Consider the following 26,872-nt stretch of genomic DNA (forward strand, 5'->3'; position numbering starts at 1 on the left):
AAAAAAGAGAGGACAGATACTTAAGAAGATTATATATGATATAGTGACTGTGGCTGACATTGTTAGTTGCCTATGACAGCCATTCTTCCAAGTGGTTTCCCTGCCAGAAGAGCTTGCCTCCACGGTACAGGCTGAAAAAAGCAAATAACTGCTTTCTTGACTTTGCTTGCAACTATGGATTTGATTTGATTCAATCTTAGCCAACGTAAAGTAGTGGGAAGTCTCTGTGTGTATGTTTAAAAAGAGCTGTCCCATTCTGATATAAAAGATATTTGCTCCCTCGATCTTTATCTTTTGATAATAATGAGTGAGGACATAAATTATTCTTTAATTTGGTTGCTGGATTCTGTTTATTAATAGTTTCTCTTATACTAGCAGACAGAATTGCCAGACAAGCTTTGAAACCTACTTAACTCTAATTATCACTACTCTAATACTAAATTATTACACTTCCACAGGCACCAGTTTATTTAAACATACATGGCAGAGCCCAAACCAGCTGTAGCTTCACTTGATTAGTGTCTAGTAATTGCATTTCTATTTCTAGTAACTGCATATTCTGTATCACCTATTCTCTAGAGTAGCTATGCCAATCTAATTCCACAACTTCTCCCCTCTCTCTTCTACAGATGTCTTCACTTCCTATTTCCTTGAGAAAATACGTCTTTAGAATAGAACTCCATCAATCCCATGCCACCAACACCATAAATTTAAGTGCATTTACCCCGTTTTTCACCTTTGCTATTGTTAAAAATAGAAGCAGCATCCTTCCTCCAGTATAAAACTAATCTACTCTCTACATGCTTCTTTGTAAAGACCTTTATTTATGTTCAAGTCTCTCCCATTTTAAAAACAAAATTCAACACAAAATCAAACCATGGTGATTTACACACTTTAAATGAGTAAACTTCATTTTATGCAGCCTATCTAATAAAACTGTTTTTAAAAACAAAACAAAATACCCCTCCACCCCCAACACACACATACAGGTTTTCAACCTCACACTCCCTTTGTTACTCTGCCTTTCTGGTCTCCTTTGAAGACAGACTTCTTCATTAAAAACAAAATTTAAGGGCTTCCCTGGTGGCGCAGTGGTTGAGAGTCCGCCTGACGATGCAGGGGACACGGGTTCATGCCCCGGTCCGGGAAGATCCTACATGCCGCGGAGCGGCTGGGCCCGTGAACCATGGCCGCTGAGCCTGCGCGTCCGGAGCCTGTGCTCCGCAACAGGAGAGGTCACAACAGTGAGAGGCCCACGTACTGCAAAAAAAAAAAAAAAAAAAAAAAAAACAAGAAACCCCACAAAATCTTACTGAGGTATAACTGACATACAATAAACTATACCTATTTAAAGAACACAATCTGCTGAGTTTTTGGATCATGTATATACCTGAGAAACCATCATCACAATCAATGTAATAGACAGCCATTACCACCAAAGTTTCCTTCTACCTCTTGCAATACTGCCCCCTTCCACCCCTCCCCCATCACATAACCTTGTCTGAGAAACTTCTTGGATTAGTAATCTCTAGATTTGTTGTCTCCTTATTTTGCATCCATCCACTCAACCCAGATTCCATCCTCATGACTCCAATGTAAGTCACCAACACTTTCAAATATTTAATCTAATGAAGTTTCATTTCTTACTTGATTTCTTTATAGCACTTGACCACTTTCTTCTTCCTTGAAACCTTGGTTTCTGAGACCACATTCTCCTGGTTTCTTTTTTTTTTTTTTTTTTTTTTTGCGGTACGCGGGCCTCTCACTGTTGTGGCCTCTCCCGTTGTGGAGCACAGGCTCCGGAAGCGCAGGCCCAGCGGCCATGGCCCACAGGCCCAGCCGCTCTGCGGCATGTGGGATCCTCCCGGACCGGGCGGGGCACAAACCCGTGTCCCCTGCAACGGCAGGCGCACTCTCAACCAATGCGCCACCAGGGAAGCCCTGGCTACTCATTCTTATTCTCCTTTGAAGATACCTATTACACTGCCTGTCCTTTCTATGTTTGTCCCAGGCCTTCTTCTCTCTCACTTCCCCTAGGCAATCTTACTTACTCATGACTCTAATGTTAACTTATATATAGCCAACCCCTGTTATTCGAGGATTCCATATTTGCAAACTCACCTACTCACTAAAGTTTATTTGTAACCTCAAAATCAAAGCTCATGGTGCTTTTGTGGTCAGTGGGGATCTGCATGTGCATGTCTCATATGCACCTCAAAAGGAACTCATCTTCTCTACCCCCAAACATGTTCTCCCTCAGTAAGCATGCCCACCACCTTACTAGTTGCCTACATGGGAAATTTATTTATACCAATCCATTACTAGTTCAGAATTCAGTGGTTTCTAAGGCAAGCCCAGATAAGATATCATTTGCCCAGTTATATCTGACTGAGGAAATGCATCTATTTCTAGGCTAGGGGAAAAGAATTTCAGGTTTTGATCCTCCTATTCTATCCTGGGTCACCTGTATGTAAGAGTATGGGATAGTGAGGGATAGGGTGGGTTGGGAAGGAAGGCAGGAAAGGGGAACACAACACAGCAGAGGATGAATATCTTGTAGAAAGGATTTCAAAAGACCATTTGGTAAAGATCAAACAAAAACACCCTAAATAAGCTGCCCTACCTGCATAAGATAAAAATCTCTTATCTTCTGTGTTTACCTCTAAAACACATCCCAACCAGCTGTTTCTTATGACAAATGAGAACTTCACTGAAAGATACTGAGCCTTACTTATCTCACATAAAATACGTTAAAGCTGTATATTTCATAGGCAATTAAAAGTGCTTCAATTAACTTTACTACAGTTATTTCAACACTATACGAGTCTCTCAGAATCCTGTGAATGAGGTTTTAAATATACATATATATACATATATATATGCTTATTACAAATATGATACATGCTCATGATAAAAAATGTCACTAGTTCCAAAAGATATATATTGAAAAGTAAAAGATCCCCAATCCTTCATTACCATTCAGAGTTCAGAATTACCTGCATCATCTTCTTACAGATATTTCTTACATATATATAAGCATATACATTTTTTCTTTTTAACCATAAACAGAATCATTCTCTATAAACTGCTCTGTACCTTGTCTTTATCACTTCATAATACACTAAAATCATCTGTATAAGCACATGGAGAGAATATTCTTTCATGTTTCCTATATCAATGATCATCACCTCTATCAGTTTGGGACAAGATACTAGGTATCATCCTTAATACTACCCTTTTTCATTTCCTAGATCCAAGCTGTCTCCAATTCCTGTTGCCTTTAATCTCAATTATCTTTCAATTTACTTCATTTCTTTTCATCTCCACAGTCACCACCCTAGTCCAGCCTACCATTATCTCCCCTCTGGATTAGCAATCTTTCACCAGATTCCTTGTAACCACTATGGGTGACCTCCAAACACCTGCAGCTAGAGTCCCAGTTTGGGAAGATGAAAAAGTTCTGGAGATAGATAGTGCTGATGACTGCACAACAATATGAATGTTATTAAATTTTTTTGTTATGTATATTTTATCATAATAAAATAAACAAGTAATGAACAACACACCACTTAATGGTTTCCCATTACTCTAAAAGCCTAAAATCCTTAACATGGCCTACAAAGCTCTGCCTTACTTCTTTCCAGGTTTATCTAACTTCCTATACTACAGCTTTCCTTTAGCTCCTTGCTATTCTTTCCTCCCACCACCAGGGCCTATACACTTTCCATAATTTTGAAATGTTCTGCCTATCTTTGTACCTAATTCATTCCTACTCAGTCTTTAGATATCAGGTCAAACTTTACTTTCTCAGGGAAGCCTTCCCTGATCCTGTAGTCTAAGTCAAGTTTTTTGTTACACGTTCTTACAGAACCAGATTCCCTTTTAAAAAGCACTTACCTCAAACAAACGTGATCTAATTAAACTTAAAAGCTTTTGCACAGAAAAACAGACCATAAACAAAACAAAAAGACAACCTACAGGGACTTCCCTGGTGGTCCAATGGTAAAGAATACATCCTGCAATGCAGGGGACACGGGTTCGATCCTTGGTCAGGGAACTAAGGTCCCACATGCCGTGGGGCAACTAAGCCCGTGCGTGCCACAACTACTGAGCCTGCACACCTCAACTAGAGAAAGAGAAAACCTGCACGCCACAACTAGAGAGAAGTCCACGCGCTGCAGAGAAGATGCCGTGCGCTGCAAGGAAAGATCCTGCATGCCACAACGAAGATCCCACATGCCACAACGAAGATCCCGCAACTAACACCCGACACAGCCAAAAAAAAAAAAGGTAAAAAAAAAGACAACCTACAGAATGGGAAAGAACATTTGCAAATGATGCACCGGACAGGGGATTAATCTCCAAAATATGCAAACAGCTCATACAGTTTAATATCAAAAAAATGAACAACCCAAACAAAAGTGTCTACTTAGATGACTTAAGTAGACATTTCTCCAAAGAAGACATACAGATGGCCAAAGAGCACATGAAAAGATGCTTGACTTAATTATTAGAGAAATGCAAATCAAAACTACGATGAGGTACTACCTCACACCAGTTAGAAGGGCCACCATCAAAAAGTCTACAAATAATAAATGCTGGAGAGGCTGTGGAGGAAAAGGAACCATCCTACACTGTTGGTGGGAATGTAAACTGGTGCAGCCACTATGGAGAACAGTATGGAGGTTTCTTAAAACACTAAAAATAGATCTACCACATGATCCAGCAATCCCACTCCTGGGCATATATCCAGAGAAAACTATAATCCAAAAAGATATATGCACTCCAATGTTCACAGCAGCACTATTTACAATAGCCAAGACATGGAAGCAACCTAAGTGTCCATCGACAGATGAATAGGTAAAGAAGATGTGGTAAATACAATGGAATATTACTCAGCCATAAAAAAGAATGAAATAATGCCACTTGCAGCAACATGGATGGACCTAGAGATTATCACACTAAGTGAAGTAAGCCACAGAGATAAAGACAAATATCATATGACATCACTTATATGTGGAATCTTAAAAAAAAAGATACAAATGAACTTATTTACAAAACAGAAATAGACTCACAGACACAGAAAACAAACATAGGGTTACCAAAGGGGAAAGGGGTGGGGGAGGCATAAATTAGGAGTTTGGGATTAAAATATACACACTACTATATATAAAATAGACAACCAACAAGGACCTACTGTATAGCACAGGGAACTATATTCAATATCTTATAATAACCTATAATGGAAGAGAATATAAAGAAAAGAATATATATATAACTGAATCACTTTGCTCTATACCTGAAACTAACACATTGTATATCAACTATATTTCAAAAAAAATTTTTAAAAGAGAGAAAAAAAGTTTTAAAAAGCACATATCTCGGTTTGTAATCATATATTATTAACACAAATATCTAACTAAAGTCTATCTCTCCCACAAGGAGACTATAAACTCTACAAGAGCAAGAACTATATCTTATTTGCTTACCACTCAGCATGTGTCTGGCACATAGCAGGTATTCAAAATAATTTACCAAATATGTGAATACAGATCTACCTTATTCTTATTTTAAGTGTCAAAGAATTCCCCATAATTGATGCCATAATTTCTTTACCCAATCCCAGAATGATGGCATTTAACTTGTTTCCAGATTTTTACTATTATAAACAAACTGCTAGAATGATCACTCATGCCAGTGTATATCTATGGATGTACTTTTTTTTTTTTTTTTTTTTTTGCAGTACGCGGGCCTCTCACGGCTGTGGCCTCTCCCGTTGCGGAGCACAGGCTCCGGACGCGCAGGCCCAGCCGCTCCGCGGCATGTGGGATCTTCCTGGACCGGGGCATGAACCCGTGTCCCCTGCATCGGCAGGCAGACTCTCAACCACTGCGCCACCAGGGAAGCCCCTATGGATGTACTTAAACGTAATTCTTAAATGTAAAATTGCTGGTCAAATGAAAAGTGCGTTTAAAATTTTAACTGATATTTCCAAATTGTCCTACAAGGCTGCAAAGTATCCTCCAAGCAATCAACAATGTGTAACAGTACCCATATCGATATCGATATACTTTTTTTTTTTTTTTTTTTTGCGGTACGCGGGCCTCTCACTGTTGTGGCCTCTCCCGTTGCGGAGCACAGGCTCCGGATGCGCAGGCTCAGCGGCCATGGCTCACGGGCCCAGCCGCTCCGCGGCATGTGGGATCCTCCCGGACCGGGGCACGAACCTGTGTACCCTGCATCAGCAGGTGGACTCTCAACCACTGCGCCACCAGGGAAGCCCGAGTTTGATATACTTAATACTCAATTTGTATAATCAAAATGAACCTACTGGGCTTCCCTGGTGGTGCAGTGGTTAAGAATCCACCTGCCAATGCAAGGGACCGGGGTTCGAGCCCTGGTCCGGGAAGATCCCACATGCCACGGAGCAACTAAGCCCGTGAGCCACAATTACTGAGCCTGCACTCTAAAGCCCACAAGCCACAACTACTGAGCCTGTGTGCTGCAACTACTGAATCCTGTGTGCCTAGAGCCTGTGCTCCGCAACAAGAGAAGCCACCAAAATGAGAAGCCCACTCACTGCAACCAAGAGTAACCCCTGTTTGCCGCAACTAGAGAAAGCCCACGTGCAGCAACAGACCCAACACAGCCAAAAATAAATAAATAAATTTATTAAAAAAAAAAGAACCTACTGTTTGGCTGGGTGTGGGGTAATAGAGAAGAGTGTTAGTTTTTATGTAAGAGAGGTGTTTTGTTTTGTTTGTATTTTAATATCATATTAAGCATTTAAAATTAAATATTAAGTTTATTATTCCTATAAAAGAAGTTTCAGCAAATGAGTTGCGTAGACAAAGCTAAGTGATTAGGAAAATGTTTCATTATTGACAGACTGTGGATAATTTGTGTATTTTAAAAATCATGTATTAATTTAACCTATAGATTCTCAAAAGCACTTTTCCTGTCATATTGATTGTTTTTCTTTCTGAGACTTTAGTCCATGTTTCAATCATAGTACTGGGGCAGTAAAAAGGAGCAGAAAATCACAATAAGAATATTCACACATAAGAATATACAAAAAAATAGAGAAAAATGCTAACACTTTATATTAAACTAAATTTTTTTCTTCAAGATATTAACATTTTGTTGTAGTTCCTTCTATTTTTTGTCCTCATACTTAATACATCTCATAGCATGTTTATACTATTTATTGCTTCTTTTCACTAAGCAGTATAGCATGTATGTTTATTTCTTCCATGACCTTAAATACAGACCCTTCTTCTCCAGTCTCAAGTAGCAGTAACAAAAAGCACCTGCACGGCACCCGCTTCTCTAGATCTTCACTATGTTCTTAACCTCTTTAAGCTTCCTTTTTCTGATCTGACAAATGACAGCATTAGTTTAAATGACCTCTACATGATTAAAAGTTATAAGATTAAAGAGGAAATCCCTTCTGACTTAACTCTTCCCATTTAAGCTTTTCTAGAACATACCAGGCCTGTATTTAAGAAGGCAGACGCCAGCTTCCTCTGTCCCACCACTTAGTAAGCATATCCTGTTGAAAATAATTTGATTCTTGTGATTCTTGATAATTCAGGACTTTTAGATATTTCAGGATTAGTATTCTCATCAGAAGTGATCTTGGGACTGCCTGGTAGCTCAGTGGTTAAGAATCCACCTGCCAATGCAGGGGACACGGGTTCAAGCCCTGGTCCAGGAAGATCCCACGTAATGTGGAGCAACTAAGCCCATGCGCCACAACTACTGAGCCTGCACTCTAGAGCCCATAAGCCACAACTATTGAAGCCCACACGCCTAGAGCCCGGGCTCTGCAACAAAGACAAGCCACCACAATGAGAAGCACAGGCACCGCAATGAAGAGTAGCCCTCGCTCGCCGCAACTTGAGAAAGCCCGCACGCAGCAACGAAGACCCAACGCAGCCAAAAATAAATAAATTAAATTTAAAAAAAGAAGTGATTTTATTTGTAGTGATTCCAGATTATATACAAGAAATTCTTATTTAAATATAAAGAGAAAAATCATTAATTATAATCTGTTTTTCTTCTTACTAATTCTATCATTGAAGCAGAATATAAAGGGATTAGCTTTTAGAGTGTTTTCTTTTAACTGTCCTAATTAATGGAATTTCACATATAATAAACTGTCAATTCTTTTCCACATCTAGATTTATAGAAACATGAGCTCTTACCTTAACTGGGAAGCTACATTTTCCAGTACGAACTCCTTCTTCATCTGTCTGCCACTGATGTGGACGACTGGCCTCTGGAACATAAACATCTTTCTTTCTCCTAAAACTTTGCCGTAGTTTATTCATTTTAATTTTTACAAGCTGTAAAAGAAGTATGAAAAGGAAGTTATTACTTTCTCACATATTTAAAGTTTGGATTACCGTCCTAATAAAAAACTAGTATCCCAAATTAAAGGTTTTGTTTTAGGGGGAAATGAGCAATTAGTATACTTCCTCTTAGAGTAACTCTAAGTTCAAACAAACAAATCACTTCACTTTTTGAAAAGACAATTATAATGCTATTCTTGTAAAACAACAATAACCTGTTGTAGGATCGGAAGAGATGTTATTCTAAGAACCTTCAAGCACTTTAATTGCAATAATCCAATGAGTATTCCTCCTGATCTACCTCTCAAATCCATTCTAACTCCTGAATAAGGAAATGTGTACCTGTAGCCAAATTATAAACTGCTAACAATTTTTGAAAATATTCTGAAAACTTTGATCCTTATTAAGAAAAAAACATTCTGGAACACTGAAATTTGGGGATCTTTTTGGCTTACTATCAGAAGACACTAAGCAAAGCAGGGAATTTAATAGCCTTTTGTAAAAGATATTTTATAAAAAGAAATAAAGTTTCCTTTAAACATACTCAAAGAAGAAAAAGTTCTAGGATTACATTATTCTAAAGAAGAAATTTCTTGCAAGTAGTATGACATCAGAATGTACTTTCATATTCATAATAATTACAGACATGAAAGTAATCTAATAGTTTTCGATGACAAAGGTCCAAGTCTCATCATTAACTCTGTAAATTTAAAAGTATTAAACTACAGTCAGTGTTTTTGTTTTGTTACTGGAAGAGGCACTTCTCTAATGCTTTCAAAGGTACAGTAGAAATCACAAAACTACAGGGAAGGAAGACTTATCTGATAAGAAACAATGGAGCATTTAAGAGCCAATGAATAAACATAATGATTAAGTGTCCCTTTATAGGGCGAATCTCAAAATCTGAAACCAATACCTTCAGTTTTCTGTTAAGGAGCATTGCTCATTCTTTCCATGAGGGATTTAAGCACCTCAACCAGCCTAAAAAAGAGATCCTAACTTGAGAAAATGATGTGACAAAGCTATATAGAGGAAACATCTTCTCTGTCAGGAGTGTTAAATAACAAGGGATGGAACATTAATTCCCACATTAAAAGCAATGAAAGATTTGAAAATCAAAATTTGCATTCTGAGGAAAAATCATTTTGTATTTTAAAGTTCATAATGCCACAGCAGAACTATTACCAAATTAGCTAATTTACACAGACAGGCCAATCTTACCACACGTTTTTCTTAAAAGGTAAAAATTCTGACAGATGAATGGTAATGTAAAAATCTCTGGATTTTCTAAAAATCAATTTATTATTTCTCAATTCAAAGTTGATTTATAGAGATGAGGTAGATATTAAACAATCAAAGGACTCGACAAAAGGTAATCCATCCCTTTGCCTTTAAGTAGATCACTCATTCCTAAACTACCTTAAATGAGTGCCTGCCTTAATCTAACAGACTTCCAAAAAGAATTCCATAACCTTCCTTGATAATACGTCCTGTTATATACTTTCATATCACATTTTAAAAATATACACAAATACAAATATAAGAAAATAAAAAGCACCTATATCTTTGCTCAAGTTGGCACCCTAAGAATCTTGAGGCAAAAAGCCTATATGATTCCTTTCTTTTTAATTTCTTTCTCTTAGCAAAAAAAGACTACACACACCTATCCAGCTGGCCAACCCAAACACCTGAAAGTCATCCCCACTTCTATTCTTTCTCTGACCAATACCTATGGATCTTACCTCCTTAGTATATCTTGAATTAATTCCCCCACCCACCACATCGGTTCTACTATCCTCATTTTTGCTTAAATCATTGCAAAAGCTTAACAACTTAATGGTCTCTTTGCTTCCAAGAGAGGTCCATTCTGATCTGTTCTCCTGACTACTGCAAGAGTGCTTTCTAAAATACAAATCTGACCATGCAATTACTCTGCTTAAAATCTTTCAATTGCGTCACATCACTTTCAAGATAAAGTCTAAATTCCCAAGCATGGCAAACACAGTCCTTTTTTTAATCTGGCTTCACTCACCAGCCCCATTCACATGCTAAGCTCCAGCCATATGAAACTACTTACAGTTCTCCAAACAAGGCATGCTATCTTTCAGAGCCTCTGTACATGTTCCTTCATCTGCCTAGAAAGACCTTTCTATATTTGCTTCTGTTGAAGTTTACTCATCTTTAAAGAGTCAGCTCAGAGTCTTCATAGAAGCTAGCATTTTTTCTGACAAGCCCCTATCTGGTCTGGGTCCTTGCATTTCACGTGATTCCCATGAACACCCTCCGGATAACTATTACTCTACTCCTCAAGACTTACAGCAATTTTCTATTTCCTTTATGGTAGGCTATATCTTATTTGTTTAAACTTATTTGTTTAAATAGTACCCCTGCATCTAATACAGTGCCTGTCATATATATGGCATACTACAAATTTGAAGAAATGAAAGATAAACCCCATCGTATTAGATGATATTTACTAGGTAGGATAAATGTAGACATGTAAGACCAGAGAATCATCGATGTTGGAAGAGACTGCATTTAATAGTAGGCCAACCTCCCACTGACAAAGGAACTACTTTGACAACTTTCCTTAGAGGAAGACATCCAACCTCTGTCTAAATAGCTCTATTACAAATTTATTTGCTCTTGGGCAGCTATTTATTGTTGTACCACTCTACTGACCAATAAGAGAACAGACTGGAAGTGTCAATTGGTTTGGGGGGTCTAAATATCATGTCACTTTCAGTACTAAAATGCTTTGCAATCAGCATTTCTACAAAGAAAATTACGTGTCAGTGATTCTTGAACTATGCTTTAGGTAGCCCTAGGATTTCCACAGAGGAGTCCCCAGGACCACCAGTTGTTTGGAAGGCAAGAGAAGGTTAGAAGACTGGACAAAACTCTCAGGAGGAGCTTCAGGTCCCTGTCACAGCTTCAAACAGACAAGCTCCACTTTCTCTGATTTACATGTTGGGGTTCCATGTAAAAGTTTAAGGAAAGGGTTTCACAGCCAGAAATTTTTGAAAATTAGTGATATTAATTATAATTGTTCTAAAATGAACTTGGCAAAGTGAAAATACACAATGATAGTATCTTGTTACTTCTTAATGAGTAACTACCACTGGCCTGTAAAATAATCTAGCAATTAAGATAATAATTAATACAGGGAAGAAACCAAACATTCTATTTTCAAGTAATCTATGTATAATGATTTTGCTTACAAAAAAAAAAAACAGATAGTAAGAAAAATATAAAAAAAGTTAATTCAAAGTAACGTTTACTATTGGTCCTCAGCAAGGTTGAACTTTACTCCCAAATAAAGAAAATCATACCCTTTGTGACAGTCCTGGTTGAATATAGGTAAAGAATATATTTTTGTAACTATAAAACCTGAGAACCAACTTATTTTGTCCTTTCTAAACTTTTTAAAAATGAAATCCCCATTCTACTAGAATTTTCAAAGGTCACTAGGTACAACTTAATTGCCAAATTCAGAAAATCTTTTCACAGTTCTCATTCCTTAAATGCTCTACAAAATTTGACACCACAATTCCAGCTCTCCTTTGTACACGTGTTTCCTCCCTGCCTTTCCCTGTCCCCATACTCTACTCCACTGCTTTATCTTCTTCACTTCTGTCTCTACTGATGCCTTTGAGGTCTTCCTCTACTTTCTCCTACACATTGAGGGTATTCCCCAAATATCAGTCCTCCACTGGTGTTCTCTGTGCATTATCACTCTTGGAGAAATAATCAACACAAACTATTACCCCAACTATGATCATTTCCTAATTGTACTCTTAAGTCTTACTCTCTTACTCAAATTCCTATGTTTGGGTGCATCAACGCTGTCTCACTCATATTAATTTAAAGTTAAATCATCACCTCTGGTCTTCCCTGGTGGCGCAGTGGTTGAGAGTCCGCCTGCCTATGCAGGGGACACGGGTTCGTGCCCCGGTCTGGGAGGATCCCACATGCCGCAGAGCGGCTAGGCCCATGAGCCATGGCCGCTGAGCCTGCGCGTCCGGAGCCTGTGCTCCGCAATGGGAGAGGCCACAACAGTGAAAGGCCTGCGTACCGCAAAAAAAAAAAAAAAAAAAAATCATCACCTCTTATCTCCTATTCCTTCGGTCTTCCCCCCTCTGACCCAAATTGTTTGGGTCAGTAAAAACTGTTTGAAAACTTACCATGTGCTGGGCCCTGTTACTAATGCTAGTGGATACAGAAATTCGTAAGACAACTTGCCTTTTGGTGGCTCTCTTCCCTTATAAAAGGTTAATTTCTGCACAATATGGGGAATGGAATAATAATACTATACACAGTATGGCCTAGAAGCAGTCTAGGTTCAGGAAACATTTCCTGTAGGAGATACTATCTGAGCTAAGTTTTAAAAGAACAAACATTAGCCACATACTGTGTAGAGTAGGAGGGAAAAGATATTTCAGGTAGAGGTAACAGCATCAACAAAACACAGATTCAGGAAACGTATGAATTAACTGAGTCAACATGATATAACTGTGCTCCAGGAAAGTATTTTGCCCAAAATGAAAATGATAAGACTGTAAGCCAAGAATTAGCTTCACTGTGTCAGGAAAGTTTTACAAACTAATTTATCTGGGCAAACAATTTGTACATCAGGGCAAACAGCTCTCCTGACAGGATAACAGACTGCTTCAAGAACCTTTTCTTGTTAAGTCCACTAATTTTAAATATTGTGTCACAAACTTTGCCCATCCCAACCAGTTCCCCACCTTGAAGGACCTGCCTTAAACCACATGAGTCCAGATCTCAAAATCCTAGAAATACCCTTTCCTAACTTCCCCTAACTACCAAGGCTCTGTCAAAGTGGTGCTCTCCCTTGCTGCAGTAAGTTTAATAAACTCAGCTTTGCTTGATCAACAGGACTCTCTTTATGGGGAAAGTCAAGAGCAGGAATTTATTACAGAAGGTGAGGAAGAGGGAGAAATCCAAATATGACTCCTAAGTTTTAGGCCTCAGTAAACTGGGTAGATGAATTCAGCAAACTGAATTGTTGAATTTGAGGGGTCTGTTTATAGGGCTTCTAGGTGGAGATATGTATAAGCCTGAAGTTCAGGGAAGAGATCAGGGCAACCATAAGCAGTCACGACAGGTGAAACTTTTCTTGTGATGATCTCATTATTTCCCTATTTTTCCTAATAGGAGTTAGGATACAGTAAGTAGAATTAAACCCAGCACACTCAAACATGAATAAATAGAGGTGCACACACTATGTAACTGGCCAGTATGAAGTAACATAGCCATAGCAGTGATTAAGTTTTTGCAATGCTTGCATTCTAGATAGTAAACAGCCACTGTGCTGAGCCCCTAGCCTAGGATCTACCCCTTGACCGGCCACAATCCAACAACTGGTTCAGCTGAGTAGTAAGGCCAGTGAATGTTTTGATTGGTCAGGAACAATGTAAGTCAGATTCCAAAAGTCTCATCTCTCTCAGGCAGAGTTCCTGGCTTCCTACAGGGTCCCCAAAGGGTTGGCCTGCCTTCATGTGCCTCTGCCCGGTCCCAGGTAGGCACAGCAAGGATGATACAACAGTACTCACCAGCCCTCCACCCTGTCCACCATGGTCCTGAGTGTTGGCCCCCATCGCCATATGTTCCCCCAGTGAAATGTGGAATAGACTTGTTAGGGGAGACAGTACCTTCAGCAGTGACACTAGCTCCCCAGTAGTCAAACAGACTAACTCTTCATTAGGCTGGATAAAAAAGCAAGACCCAACCATGTGCTGCCTACAATAAACCCACTTAAACCTAGAAAAATGGTACAGATGAACCGGTTTTCAGGGCAGAAATAAAGACACAGACGTGGAGAACAAATGTATGGACACCAAGGGGGGAAAGCGGTGGGTGGGGTGGTGGTGTGATGAACTGGGAGATTGGGATTGACATGTATACACTGATATGCATCAAATGGATAATTAATAAGAACCTGCTGTATAAAAATATAAAAATAAAATAAAATTCAAAAATAAATAAACCCACTTAAAATATAAAGACACAAATAGGTTAAAAGTAAAATGATAGAAAACAGTATACCATATTAATACAAGTCAAAAGAAAACTAGAGTGGCTATATATGCCCCCCTCAATAAGTAATAGAATAAGTAGGAAGAAAATCATCAAGGATATAAACAGCAAGACTTGAACAACAGTTATCAACCAACATAACCTGACTGACATTTATAGAACATTCCACCCAATGACAACAGAATATACATTCTAATCAAGTGCATGTGGAACATTTACCAATACAGAACATTTTCTGGGCCATAAAACAAGTCTCAGATTTAAAAGGCTTCAAGTCACGCAAAGTATGATCTCTGACCACAATGGAATTAAATTGCCAAATATTTGGAAACTAAATAACACATTTCAAAATAGCCCACGGGTCAAAGTAGAAATCGAAAAGGAATTTAGAAAGTATTCTGAACTGAATGAAAACAAAATATATCAACATTTGTGGGATGTAACAAAAGCAGTACTTAGAAATTTATAGCACTAAACCGGTGGTTCTCAACCGGGGGTGGGAAGGGCAATCTTGTGCATTTGGCAATATCTGGAGGAGACATTTTTGGTTGTCACTAGGGGAGATGCCACTGACATCTCATGGATAGTGGCCAGAGATACTGTTAAACATCCTATGCATAGGCCAGCCCCTGACAACAAAGAATTATCCAGCTTAAAATGTCAATAGTGTCACTACTGAGAAACCCTGCACTAAACGTCTATATTAGAAAATAAGAAAGGTCTTACTTAAAACAATTACCTTAGCTTCTACTTATAAAAACTAAAAGGACAAAGAAATGCAAAGTAAGCAGAAAAAAAGGAAATAGTAGGAATCAAAGCAGAAAACAATAAAGTAGGAAAATAGAAACATAGAGAAAAGGAAACCAAAAGCTGGCTCTTTGAGAAGATTAAAAAAACTGATAAACCGGGCTTCCCTGGTGGCGCAGTGGTTGAGAGTCCGCCTGCCGATGCAGGGGACACGGGTTCGTGCCCCGGTCCGGGAAGATTCCACATGCCGCAGAGCGGCTGGGCCCGTGAGCCATGGCCACTGAGCCTGCGCGTCCGGAGCCTGTGCTCCGCAATGGGAGAGGCCACAACAGTGAGAGGCCCGCACACCACAAAAAAAAAAAAACCTGATAAACCTATAGCTGGACTATTTAGGGGGAAAAAAAGATACAAATTACCAAGATCAAGAATGAGAGAGGTGTCGTCTCTAATATTCTACAGATATTAAAAATAATAAGGGAATATTATGAACAAGTTTATGCCCATAAATTCAACAACTCAGATGAAATGGAAAAATTCCTTTAACGTTACAAACTTTCATAGCTTATTCAAGAAGAAATAGATAACCCAAAATAGTCCTATATCTATTAATGAAACTGAATTTATAGTTTTAAATCTTTCCACAAATACAACTCCTGGGCTAAATAGATTCACTGGTGAATTCTGCCACACATTTAAGGAAGAAATCATACCAATTCTACACAAACTCTTCCCAAAAAATTGAAGAGGAGGGAATATTTCTCAAATCATTCTATCAGGCTAAGATTACCTGACACCAAAACCAAACAAAGACATTATTTAAGCTTCTTAACTAGACCAATATCTCCCATGAACATACATAAATTCTAAACAAAATTTTAGCAAATCAAACTTAAAAAATACATTAAAAATATATCATGACTACATGGGAGTTTTTCTAATAAATGCAGTTAGTCAACATTTGAAAATCAATCAACATAAGTCACCTTATTAGCAAACTAAAAATGTCCCTGTTAATATGTAAGGTTATAGCTCATGATAAACTGTATCATAAACTGAATTCCTTCTCCGAATTCACAGATTATATACTGAACTGAGATTTTTTTTTAATTGGTTAAAATTCAACTAATTATAAGCATAAATTCTTTTCTTTCTCTATCTCCCACAGAGTTTATATTTAGCCCTGACTACTTTGTGATTTTTAGTCTTGTACTTCCAATTCCAATTCAAATGTCTCCAAATCAATTTATCTTTCCTTTCAAACAAGCTCTTCTTCCTGACTTCCCTATTTCTATGTAACACCTTTACATCCATCAAAGCTTTGAAATGAGAAGAGCATACTCTAAGGTTCATCTCTGACACTTTTTCATAATTCTTCCATACCAAGTCCATCAACAGGTGCTATTGGATGGGAATAGGTATCAATATCTCTGGTATTCAGCCATTCAGCATTTCTATTCCTAATTGCCCTGGCAGAAAAATCACTTCATCCATGAACCTCTGCAACAGGCCCTGGACTCCAAGTCCTCTTTCCTCTATCTCCTTACATAGTTGTGCCAGATTAATATTCCTAAAATTCTTCCTTGAATGTGTTCAAAAACTGTTGGGCTGGAAAAAGGTTGGGTTCAAGTTGTGGAGGCTCCTGAATGCCAGACTCAGACATTAAACTTCAGGATCTTCAACAGTCCAGCCTTGTCTCCCAATGCTTTCCTGCATAATCCTATGAAGATCAGACCTTTCAAATATTCTGTGGCTTTCTCACTTCTTTCTCTTTCTTCACCCTATATATTCTACTTGTAATATTTTACTTTCCTCCTCATTTAACTAAAATACTACACTAGGGTATGATAAGGAAGCTGATTTTAAAATAATTTTCTCATGTAATAGATGTGACTTGTAAAGAACAGGAAAAACAGAAAAATCCAAAGAATGAAATACAAATGACCTGTAATCCCACTAAACAGAAATAACCTCCATCAACATTTTAGAGTTTTAGCCTTTGTTTTTTTTCTATGCATATATGCTTCAATTTCTTCTTTTTATAAAAGAGGGATCACATGATATCTTTCTCTCAGCAAGGCAAATTTGAAAATCTTTCCATCCCTTTCAGAGTAGCATGCTTTTATTTATAATCTAGGTCAATAATTCAGAGAAACAAGAATTTTATGCTAGTTATAATCAAAACTTCATATTTAAAAATGAAGAAAAAAGTTTCAATTTATTTGAAGATAAAATTTATTTTTCACTCAGCACCTAGTTCATTTATTTACATTAATGTTAAATTATATATAAAAGACCTCAAATATTTTAATTAAAATTCAGTCACCAAGTATTTATTGACTGCCTACCATGCCATGCTGCAGTAACCAATACAGAAGAAAACCCCTGCCTCTATGAAGGAGACAGACAGAAAATAAATAGCCAGATTATTCACAGTGGTGTTCTGACTGACAAGATCCAACTGTCAAATTTTCAGCAAGTTTGTGAACTGGGTGCTAAACATAGCCTTTATTACAAATTAAATTATATGTTATAATTATATGTTATATAACTTATAATTATATAAGTTACTTTAAAACAAAGGTAAAAAATCATCACTTCCTATATTTTTAACTACATTTTACGATTATCTATGCTTTTGGGGTTATTTATGATTTTCTATCTGTAAGGTAGAAATACTATCTAATGCCGGGCTATTGTACATCTCTTCCCAACAACACATTCAGTTCAGTGACTTCATGCTGGTAACTTGAAATCGGCCATGGCAGAAGTATTTACACTACAGAATTTGGCAAAAACTACCAATCACTGCTTGATTTATTGTTCTGTGATTGTCTAGATCTAAGAAACTGATGGAGAAAATGTTAAGATGCAGATTGAACTTAAAAGTGTGTGGTGTCTATAACCATTACATTGTGAATAGCACAAAAATTTTGAGGCAATATTCTTCCATTACTTGAAAACTATTATCTGATTCAGCAAAGAAGTCTCTTACGTCAATGACAAATGAGTGAAATTTTGACACACATCTTCATTGCTTCACTTTCATCTTACTAAACAAGCAAAAATATCAACCATCGTTCACGTTGGAACTATACTTGGAGAACTAATTGTGAAACACTTACCCGAACACCACCAACTCTGTGGTATGTTAGAGGTGGTAAATGCTATGCAGAAAAAGATGAACAGGGTTAAGAGAGGGATTAGAAGTACTGGAGGCAGGGATGAAATTTTAAACCAAGAAAGTAACACTTGAGTAAAGAATTGAAGAAGGTAAAAAAGTGAGCCATGCAGTAGGATGAGCGTTCCAGAAGAAGAATATAATTAATGCAAAGGTCATGAAGGGATAGCTTGCCTAGAGAGTCTGACAAACAAAAGAAGGTCTGTGTGTCCAGTGCAAAATGAAGACAAGAGAATAGGAGAGATGAGACCAGATGGGTTATAAAGGACAAACTAATATAGGACCCTGTGGGCCAAACACTTTAGTTTTTCCTCTGAGAGAAATGGGGAGCTACTGGAGGGTTCTAAAACGAAGCACCTATATTTTACATTTGGCTGCTGGGTTAAGAATAGATTGAAGAGAACAAGAAAGAAGCAGGGAGACAATTAGGAGGCTATAATAATCCAGCAGATGACAGTGAACTGAATCCAGACGGTTAGTACTAGAAGTGCTCCTGAATCTTGTTTTCATGCCCGCTCTAGAAAATGCACTATTTGCTGATATAATATCTGTTGAAATCAGATTTAGAGTATTTAAATGGGAGAAAGGTGTACTAAATTCCAGTGCTGGAATTAAAGGCAGTTTTCTGAAAGTATCTGCTCGACTGTTTCAAATAGGAAATCTTATCTATAATATTAATCAAAAGATCAGCTAAATTATCATACTTTTCATGGTAATTAACCTCATGCTTGACAAGATAGATTTCTTGAACACTACCTAGGTATACGAGTGTATGAAGGATTACAAGTACACGTGGTAATTTGCTCTACCCAGGAAAGACAAAAAAAAGAACAAGAAAAAATAATAAATATTAGGCATCCACTGTGAATGGTACTTTAACAGGACTTTCATGTGCAAGTTTACAGATTGTTAAGAAATACTGTCTCTGGGCTTCCCTGGTGGCGCAGTGGTTAAGAATCCACCTGCCAATGCAGGGGACACGGGTTCGAGCCCTGGTCCGGGAAGATCCCACATGCCACAGAGCAGCTAAGCCTGTGAGCCACAACTACTGAGCCTGCGCTCTAGAGCCCGTGAGCCACAGCTACTGAGCCCATGCACCACAACTACTGAAGCCTGCATGCCTAGAGCCCAAGCTCTTCAACAAGAGAAGCCACCACGAGAAGCCCATCGACATAATTAGAGGAAGCCTGCATGCAGCAACAAAGACCCAACACAGCCAAAAATAAATAGATTTAAAAAAGACACTATATACCATTTTACATCTGCCAGTTTTGCAAATATTAAAGAATCAGACAATAAAATATGGAGCAATGGGCACTCCTTTACTCTTACAGGAGCATAAACTAGTGCAACCATTTTGATAAGTAATTTGGCATTGTCTAGGAAAGTTGAAGACTCACATACCCTTACAACTCAGCAGTTCCTTCTCTAGGTGTATATCCTAGAGAAACTCTTAAACATGTGCACAAGAAGGTGTGCAAGATGTCTGCGTAGCATTGTTTATTATTTGTAACAGTAAAATAAACACTAGAATCTAATTATCCATCAACACAAGCAATAGAGAATATTCACACTATTAGAATACCATGCAGAAATAAAAATAAGACCTCAATTTAAACACTCTTAAAAATAAAAAATTTAATTAAGAGAAAAAGAAGTAAAAATAACTCATCTACAGCTATAACTATCAACATGGATGAATCTCACAATCATGTTGAGGGAGGAGGGAAGCAAACTGTTTATATTATGATTCCTTCATACAAATACTAACAACTCAGAGAATACTGCCTGCGTACCAGGCACTGTACACTGTGCACTTTGCATATAATGACTCATTTTATTCTCACAATAGCCCTATCAGGTAGATTCTATTTTTAATCTCTATTTCATGAATGAGGAAACAAGCACTGAAAAGTTAAGTAATTAGCCCAAATCACATGGTTAGTTAAGTGGCAGATTTGCCTGGCTCCAGAATTTGTGCTCTTAGTCCCCTCACATTACCTCTCAAAATTATGCAAAACTAAACATGATAACATTTAGGGATATGTGTATAGAAATAGAAAGAAAAACAAGAGAATGATAAACATAATTAAGGGCACTGTTACTTCTGAGGGAAAAGAAAGGGGGACATAATCGGGAAAGGTTCACATGGGGACTTCAAAAGTTTTCGTAGTGCTTAAGCTGAGTAGAAGATACACAAGTTTTCATTTCATTATGCTCTATAACCTACATATGGTACATATATTCTTTTGTATACATCAACTATTTTATAATTTTAATTAGGTGGAAAGCAAGTCACCTAAAATCCTTCTGAGGATAGAGACGGGGAGTGTAAAAATATAAATACATACACACCTATAATTATGAGATATCTAACAAGGGGTAAGAAAAACAAGTCACGGGACTTCCCTGGTGGAGCACTGGTTAAGAATCCGCCTGCCAATGGAGGGGACACAGGTTCAAGCCCTGGTCCGGGAAGATCCCACATGCCGCAGAGCAACTAAGCCTGTGCACCACAGCTACTGAGCCTGTGCTCTAGAGCCTGCGAGCCACAACTACTGAGCCCATGCACCACAACTACTGAAGCCTGCATGCCTAGAGCCCATGCTCTGCAACAAGAGAAGCCACTACAATGAGAAGCACACGCACTGCAACGAAGAGTAGCCCCCGCTCACCACGACTAGAGAAAGCCCGCGTGGAGCAACAAAGACCCAATGCACAGGAAGGAAAGAAAGAAAAGAAAGAAAGAAAGAGGAAAGGAAAGGAAAGGAAAGGAAGGAAAGAAAGAAAGAAAGAAAAGAAAGTCACATTTAGTTATAATATTTAAGTCTCACTTTTACTAAAAAGAATAAAGTTACTGAAATTCAGTTTGTCCAGCCCAGTCGAAAATGAACCAGATGGAAATTCCCTGGCGGTCCAGTGGTTAGGACTCCATGCTTTCACAGCTGAGGGCTCAGATTCCATCCCTGATCGGGCAACTAAGATCCTGCAAGCCACGTGGCGCGGACAAATAAAATAAAATAAAATGAGCCAGAAGAAAAAGAAAAAAAAAAATTTTTTTAAGTTTTTTTAAAAAGAGAAAATAAAATGAACCAGAGGCTTCTGCAGGGCTAATGGAGAGCTACAACTCTTAGAAAAATGGGGACTTTTCTCTCTAGAGTTTTTTTCCTTCTAAATTATACTTGTTTGCTTTTCTTTGTTCTATTGACACAATTACACCTCTAACTTTATGCCCCTCTTGTATATAAATTATAAGGAAGATTGGACAAGACAATGCTTTAGAAAATTCACTATGAGAAAAAAAACCCATAAACGCTAAATAGCACATACTTGATATACACAGATATAGACAAGACACATACAGGAAACTTGACCTTGACACTTAAAACAGTTTCCCTTTAAGAAAGAAAAAGAAAAATCAAAGTTAGGGAAAATCTTAAAATTACTCTAATTGTTAAAACAGTATTAGTTGGTTTCAAATGTAAAAATATATAAACTAAAATATAAAACCATGGGTACCATTCTGAATAGCTGGAAAAATATAAACTCACAAATTTCCTTAGATTAGCTAAATTTATCTTTTCAGGACACTCTAATCTCACAGGGTTAAGTTCCAAAGATAGCACTAAAAGCAAAACATCACATAAATTCAAAATAACATTGGGAATACTTTTTTTTTTTTGGCTGCCTTGGGTCTTTGTTGCTGTGCGTGGGCTTTCTCTAGTTGCGAAAGCGGGGGCTACTCTTTGTTGCAGTGCGCGGACTTCTCATTGTGGTGGCTTCTCTTTGTTGTGGAGCACAGGCTCTAGGCGCATGGGCTTCAGTAGTTGCAGCACACGGGCTCAGTAGTTGTGGCTCTTGGGCTCTAGAGCGCAGGCTCAGTAGTTGTGGCGCACAGGCTTAGTTGCTCTGCAGCATGTGGGATCTTCCCAGACCAGGGCTCGAACCCGTGTTCCCTGATGGCAGGCAGATTCTTAACCACTGTGCCACCAGGGACGTCCAAACACTGGGAATACTTAAATCATCCACAGAGTACCACAGTACAATCTCTTGCAATAAGTGCAACACACCCAAGGATTATTTGTAATATGGAACAGTTTGCTGTTTTCAACTGAACACAGTTGAAGTAGCTTACTAATGTTCAGGAATTATGCTATGAGAAAAATATCTACCTAGCACTAGAACCACAGAGCATGCTCACAATATGGGAGGCACAAGAACACTGTACAGCAGAAACTCATTGAGAACAACAGAGAATCTAAATTTAATTATATTGTTTTTAACTCTCACTTTTATTTTACTGTTTTCTGAACAAACACAGTTGAATGTGAATATATACAATTCCACTATATTCTTTTTTTTTTTTTTTTTTTTTGTGGTACGTGGGCCTCTCACTGTTGTGGACTCTCCTGTTGCAGAGCACAGGCTCCAGATGTGCAGGCTCAGTGGCCATGGCTCACGGGCCCAGCCGCTCCGCGGCATGTGGGATCTACCCAAACCGGGGCACGAACCCGTGTCCCCTGCATCGGCAGGCGGACTCTCAACCACTGCGCCACCAGGGAAGCCCTCCACTATATTCTTCATCACACTTCTACGCCAGAATTCTATAAGTTACGAGAAAAAAATTGCACTGACTGTCCATCTGCCAATAATAGTAATAATAATAATTTGTTCAGTCACTAAAAATGTAAGCTAAAAATGCCACATATTAAATCACCATTTAAAGTATAATATTATACCATAAAGTATTTCGTTTTTGAATTTTCTTTCTTTGATGTCTACTTTTTCTTGTGATGTGAAACTTGCTTCAAGATTTAGAGTGAAGGAAAGAAATCCTTTTATTTGATCAAGTTAAGTAAGTGAACAAATGTAAGGGATCCTAGACGCTTACCATGGCCAAAGGACTTAGCGGTAGGTCATCCAGTCAATCACCTACTCAATCAGTGAATCCTAAGAGTTGTGGATTTCATTAAATATTGGTCTAACTGGCGTAGTCTGCCTAACAGGAAACAATTTATTAAGTTGTATCACTAGCTCAGTGTTCCACTTAGGCACTGAGCCAAATGAAAAGTAACAAAGTACAGATTCATCACCAACTGTGAAACAAATATGTCCAGTACTTAACCTATAGGACTAATAAAGTTTATTTTAAAAGTTCACACTCAGGGGGCCTTCCCTGGTGGCGCAGTGGTTGAGAGTCCGCCTGCCGATGCAGGGGACACGGGTTCATGCCCCAGTCCGGGAGGATCCCACATGCCGCGGAGCGGCTGGGCCCGTGAGCCATGGCTGCTGAGTCTGCGCGTCCGGAGCGTGTTCTCCGCAACGGGAGAGGCCACAACAGTGAAAGGCCCGTGTACCGCAAAAAAACCCAAAAGAACAACAACAACAAATTGAGTCTGGGCTGCCCTAAAGATTGGTATTTGAGAAGAGATTACTGTCACAGTATGAATGTTGAAGCTCTCTAGGCACATTCTACTCCTCAGCCCTGATTACCATTCAGACCACGTGTTCTCGACCAGGGCAACTGCATAGGCTCTTCAGATTTAGCAATGCCCTAAGATTATGTACAAATCTGAATGCACATGTATCTGTGCACTTTCTGGGGCCAGATTCTTCAACTTTCTTTGGTACCTCAAAGGATTCTGTAACTACCAAAAATTTAAGAACCACTGATTTAAACAGTATTCCATGATCCTTATCTATTATCTGACTTTAATTTCAGATTTCTGCTTTACGAATTTTCATATTGTCCACAAAATTCTCCCTTTTGTTTTGATACATGGCTTCTTTACTCACTCCTTAAAAACAGTGGAAAACTAGAGCTTCATAAAGTGAGGAAAGACCCTGTCGACTTAAAACTTCAGTCAGGGACTTCCCTGGTGGTCCAGTGGATAAGACTCCGCACTCCCAATGCAGAGGGCCCGGGTTCAATCTCTGGTCAGGGAACTAGATCCCGCATGAACGCCACAACTAAGACTTCACATGCCACAGTGAAGATACCGCATGCTGCCACTAAGACCTGGAGCAGCCAAAATAGATAAATTAAAAGATGAAAATAAAATTGCAGTCAAAGTTGGTTTCAAAAGCTGAACCTATATATATTTAAGAAACATTTAAAAAAGAAAGCTATCTCTTCTGAGAGTTTTTCTTTCAGTTACACAACCAATTTTATCTTTTAGTTGATCACTTGCCTTTCAACTGAGAAAACAATTGGTGAACTGAATTTGCAGTTCAGCTATTCTTACCCTTATCTTTTAAGGCATGTTGAGACTTAACAGATAAAAATACATATGACCATCACCCCTAATCCCACAAAACACATATACAGAGACTGACTTCCTAAGATGCTGTTCCTTCAAGAATTAAACCTTTACTTATAGAACAAAATTGTTTTGCTCTGATATGGCAAGGACTGATTTAGCAAGGAACATCTTGATAAAAAGGGCAGAACTGCTGAGAATGCTAGCCTACTTTTCAACTGACTTTCCTCCTCTAAGCATCTGTCAAGTGTGGGATAAGAAAAAGGTGCTGCAATCTGGAGAGGCAGACTAGAATAAAAATATATTTGGTTCCAAGAATTTTTTAAAAAGACAGAAATGCCACAGGAAAAATGATAGACATAAGAAGGTTGAAAAGAGCTCTGCTCTCCTTTACTGACAAATAACTTCGCAAATTATCTACACATATCATCTCTTCAATTCTTTAACCCTCTCCAATCTGACTCCTTCCTTTCCCTCACAACCCTCTCCCTTCATCCAAGACATCAACAAAAGACTTGTAAATATATCTTAAATCTGTCCACTGCTCTTCACCTTTACCATCAGAACCATGGTCCAAGATTACTTCATATCCTACCTGAACCACCATCAACTAGTATTCATTTCTATTTCCTCTGCTGTCCCCTTCTGATCAACTATGTACAAAGTAGCCAGCGTAATCTTTAAAAATGGATCATGGCACTGAGTAATAGTTCCATGGCTTCCCAATGCATCTTCAAATTAAATCCAAACTCTCAGCATTCAGAGAGTCAGTATGGCACAATTACTCACAATGCTCAAGAAGCGCTTGGAACAGTGGCCAGCACTTCACTAATGCAAAGCAGATGTTAGCGTATTAAGGTATAGCCCCTGCCTGCTCTCCTACCTCGAGGTGGCACTTTCCTCAACTAACTAGTATTCTTTCAGTTAACTGCAAGCTCTTTCCCACTTTGGGCCTACTGTTTCCGACTGTCTAAAATGCTTTTGTCTTTGGGACCTCCCTGGTGGTCCAGGGGTTAAGACTCTGTGCTCCCAACCCAGGGGGCCCAGGTTCAATCCCTGGGGTAAGGGCACTAGATCCCGCATGCCACCAACTAAGACCCAGCACAGACAAATAAATACATAAATATTTAAAAAACAACAACAAAAACCCAAAAAAACTTATGTCTTCCACTCATACTTCAAGTCTCAACCTAAATGTCACTTCATTGATGAGGCCTTCTTTTCCTCTCTTTCTAAATACAATCCCCTATAATTCTTTTTTTAACATCTTTATTGGAGTATAATTGCTTTACAATGGTGTGTTAGTTTCTGCTTTGTAACAAAGTGAATCAGTTATACATATACATATGTCCCCATATCTCTTCTCTCTTGCGTCTCTCTCCCTCTCACCCTCCCAACCCCACCCATCTAGGTAGTCACAAAGCACCAATGTGATCTCCCTGTGTTATGTGGCTGCTTGCCACTAGCTATCGATTTTACATTTGGTACTGTATATATGTCCACGCCACTCTCCCACTTTGTCCCAGCTTATCCTTCTCCCTTGCTGTATTCTCAAGTCCATTCTCTAGTAGGTCTGCATCTTTATTCCTGTCTTGCCCCAAGGTTCTTCATAACCATTTTCTGTTTTTTTTAGATTCCATATATGTGTGTTAGCATACGGTATTTTTCTCTTTCTGACTTACTTCACTCTGTATGACAGACTCTAGGTCCATTCACCTCACTACAAACGACTCAATTTCATTTCTTCTTATGGCTGAGTAATATTCCATTGTATATATGTGCCACATCTTCTTTATCCATTCATCTGTTGATGGACACTGAGGTTGCTTCCATGTCCTGGCTACTGTAAATAGAGCTGCAGTGAACATTATGGTACATGACTCTTTTTTTTTTTTTTTTTGCGGTACGCAGGCCTCTCACTGTTGTGGCCTCTCCCGTTGCGGAGCACAGGCTTCAGACATGCAGGCTCAATGGCCATGGCTCAAAGACCTAGCCGCTCCGCGGCATGTGGGATCCGCCCGGACAGGGGCACGAACCCGTGTCCCCTGCATCGGCAGGCGGACTCTCAACCACTTCGCCACCAGGGAAGACCCCGCATTGTAGTTTTGATTTGCATTTCTCTAATGATGAATGATGTTGAGCATTCTTTCGTGTGTTTGTTGGCAATCCGTATATCTTCTTTAAGAAATGTCTATTTAGGTCTTCTGCCCATTTTTGGATTGGGCTGTTTGTTATTTTGATATTGAGCTGCATGAGCTGCTTGTAAATTTTGG

At 38.6% G+C, this 26,872-nt stretch overlaps 1 protein-coding gene across 13 annotated transcripts in view; it reads right to left on the bottom strand.

Annotated features, from left to right (window-relative positions):
- NUMB (NUMB endocytic adaptor protein) overlaps positions 1 to 26,872 on the bottom strand; it is a 180,478-nt gene that overhangs the window by 58,046 nt on the left and 95,560 nt on the right. For all 13 annotated transcript variants that reach the window (XM_032624755.1, XM_032624752.1, XM_032624745.1 and 10 more), the window contains one exon: positions 8,208 to 8,348. In XM_032624755.1, coding sequence (XP_032480646.1) covers positions 8,208 to 8,333 — 126 coding nt within the window. In that variant the 5' untranslated portion in view covers positions 8,334 to 8,348. The remainder of the gene's footprint in view (positions 1 to 8,207; positions 8,349 to 26,872) is intronic.

This window comes from Phocoena sinus, chromosome 2 (genome assembly GCF_008692025.1).
Source record: "Phocoena sinus isolate mPhoSin1 chromosome 2, mPhoSin1.pri, whole genome shotgun sequence".
NCBI lineage: Eukaryota > Metazoa > Chordata > Mammalia > Artiodactyla > Phocoenidae > Phocoena > Phocoena sinus.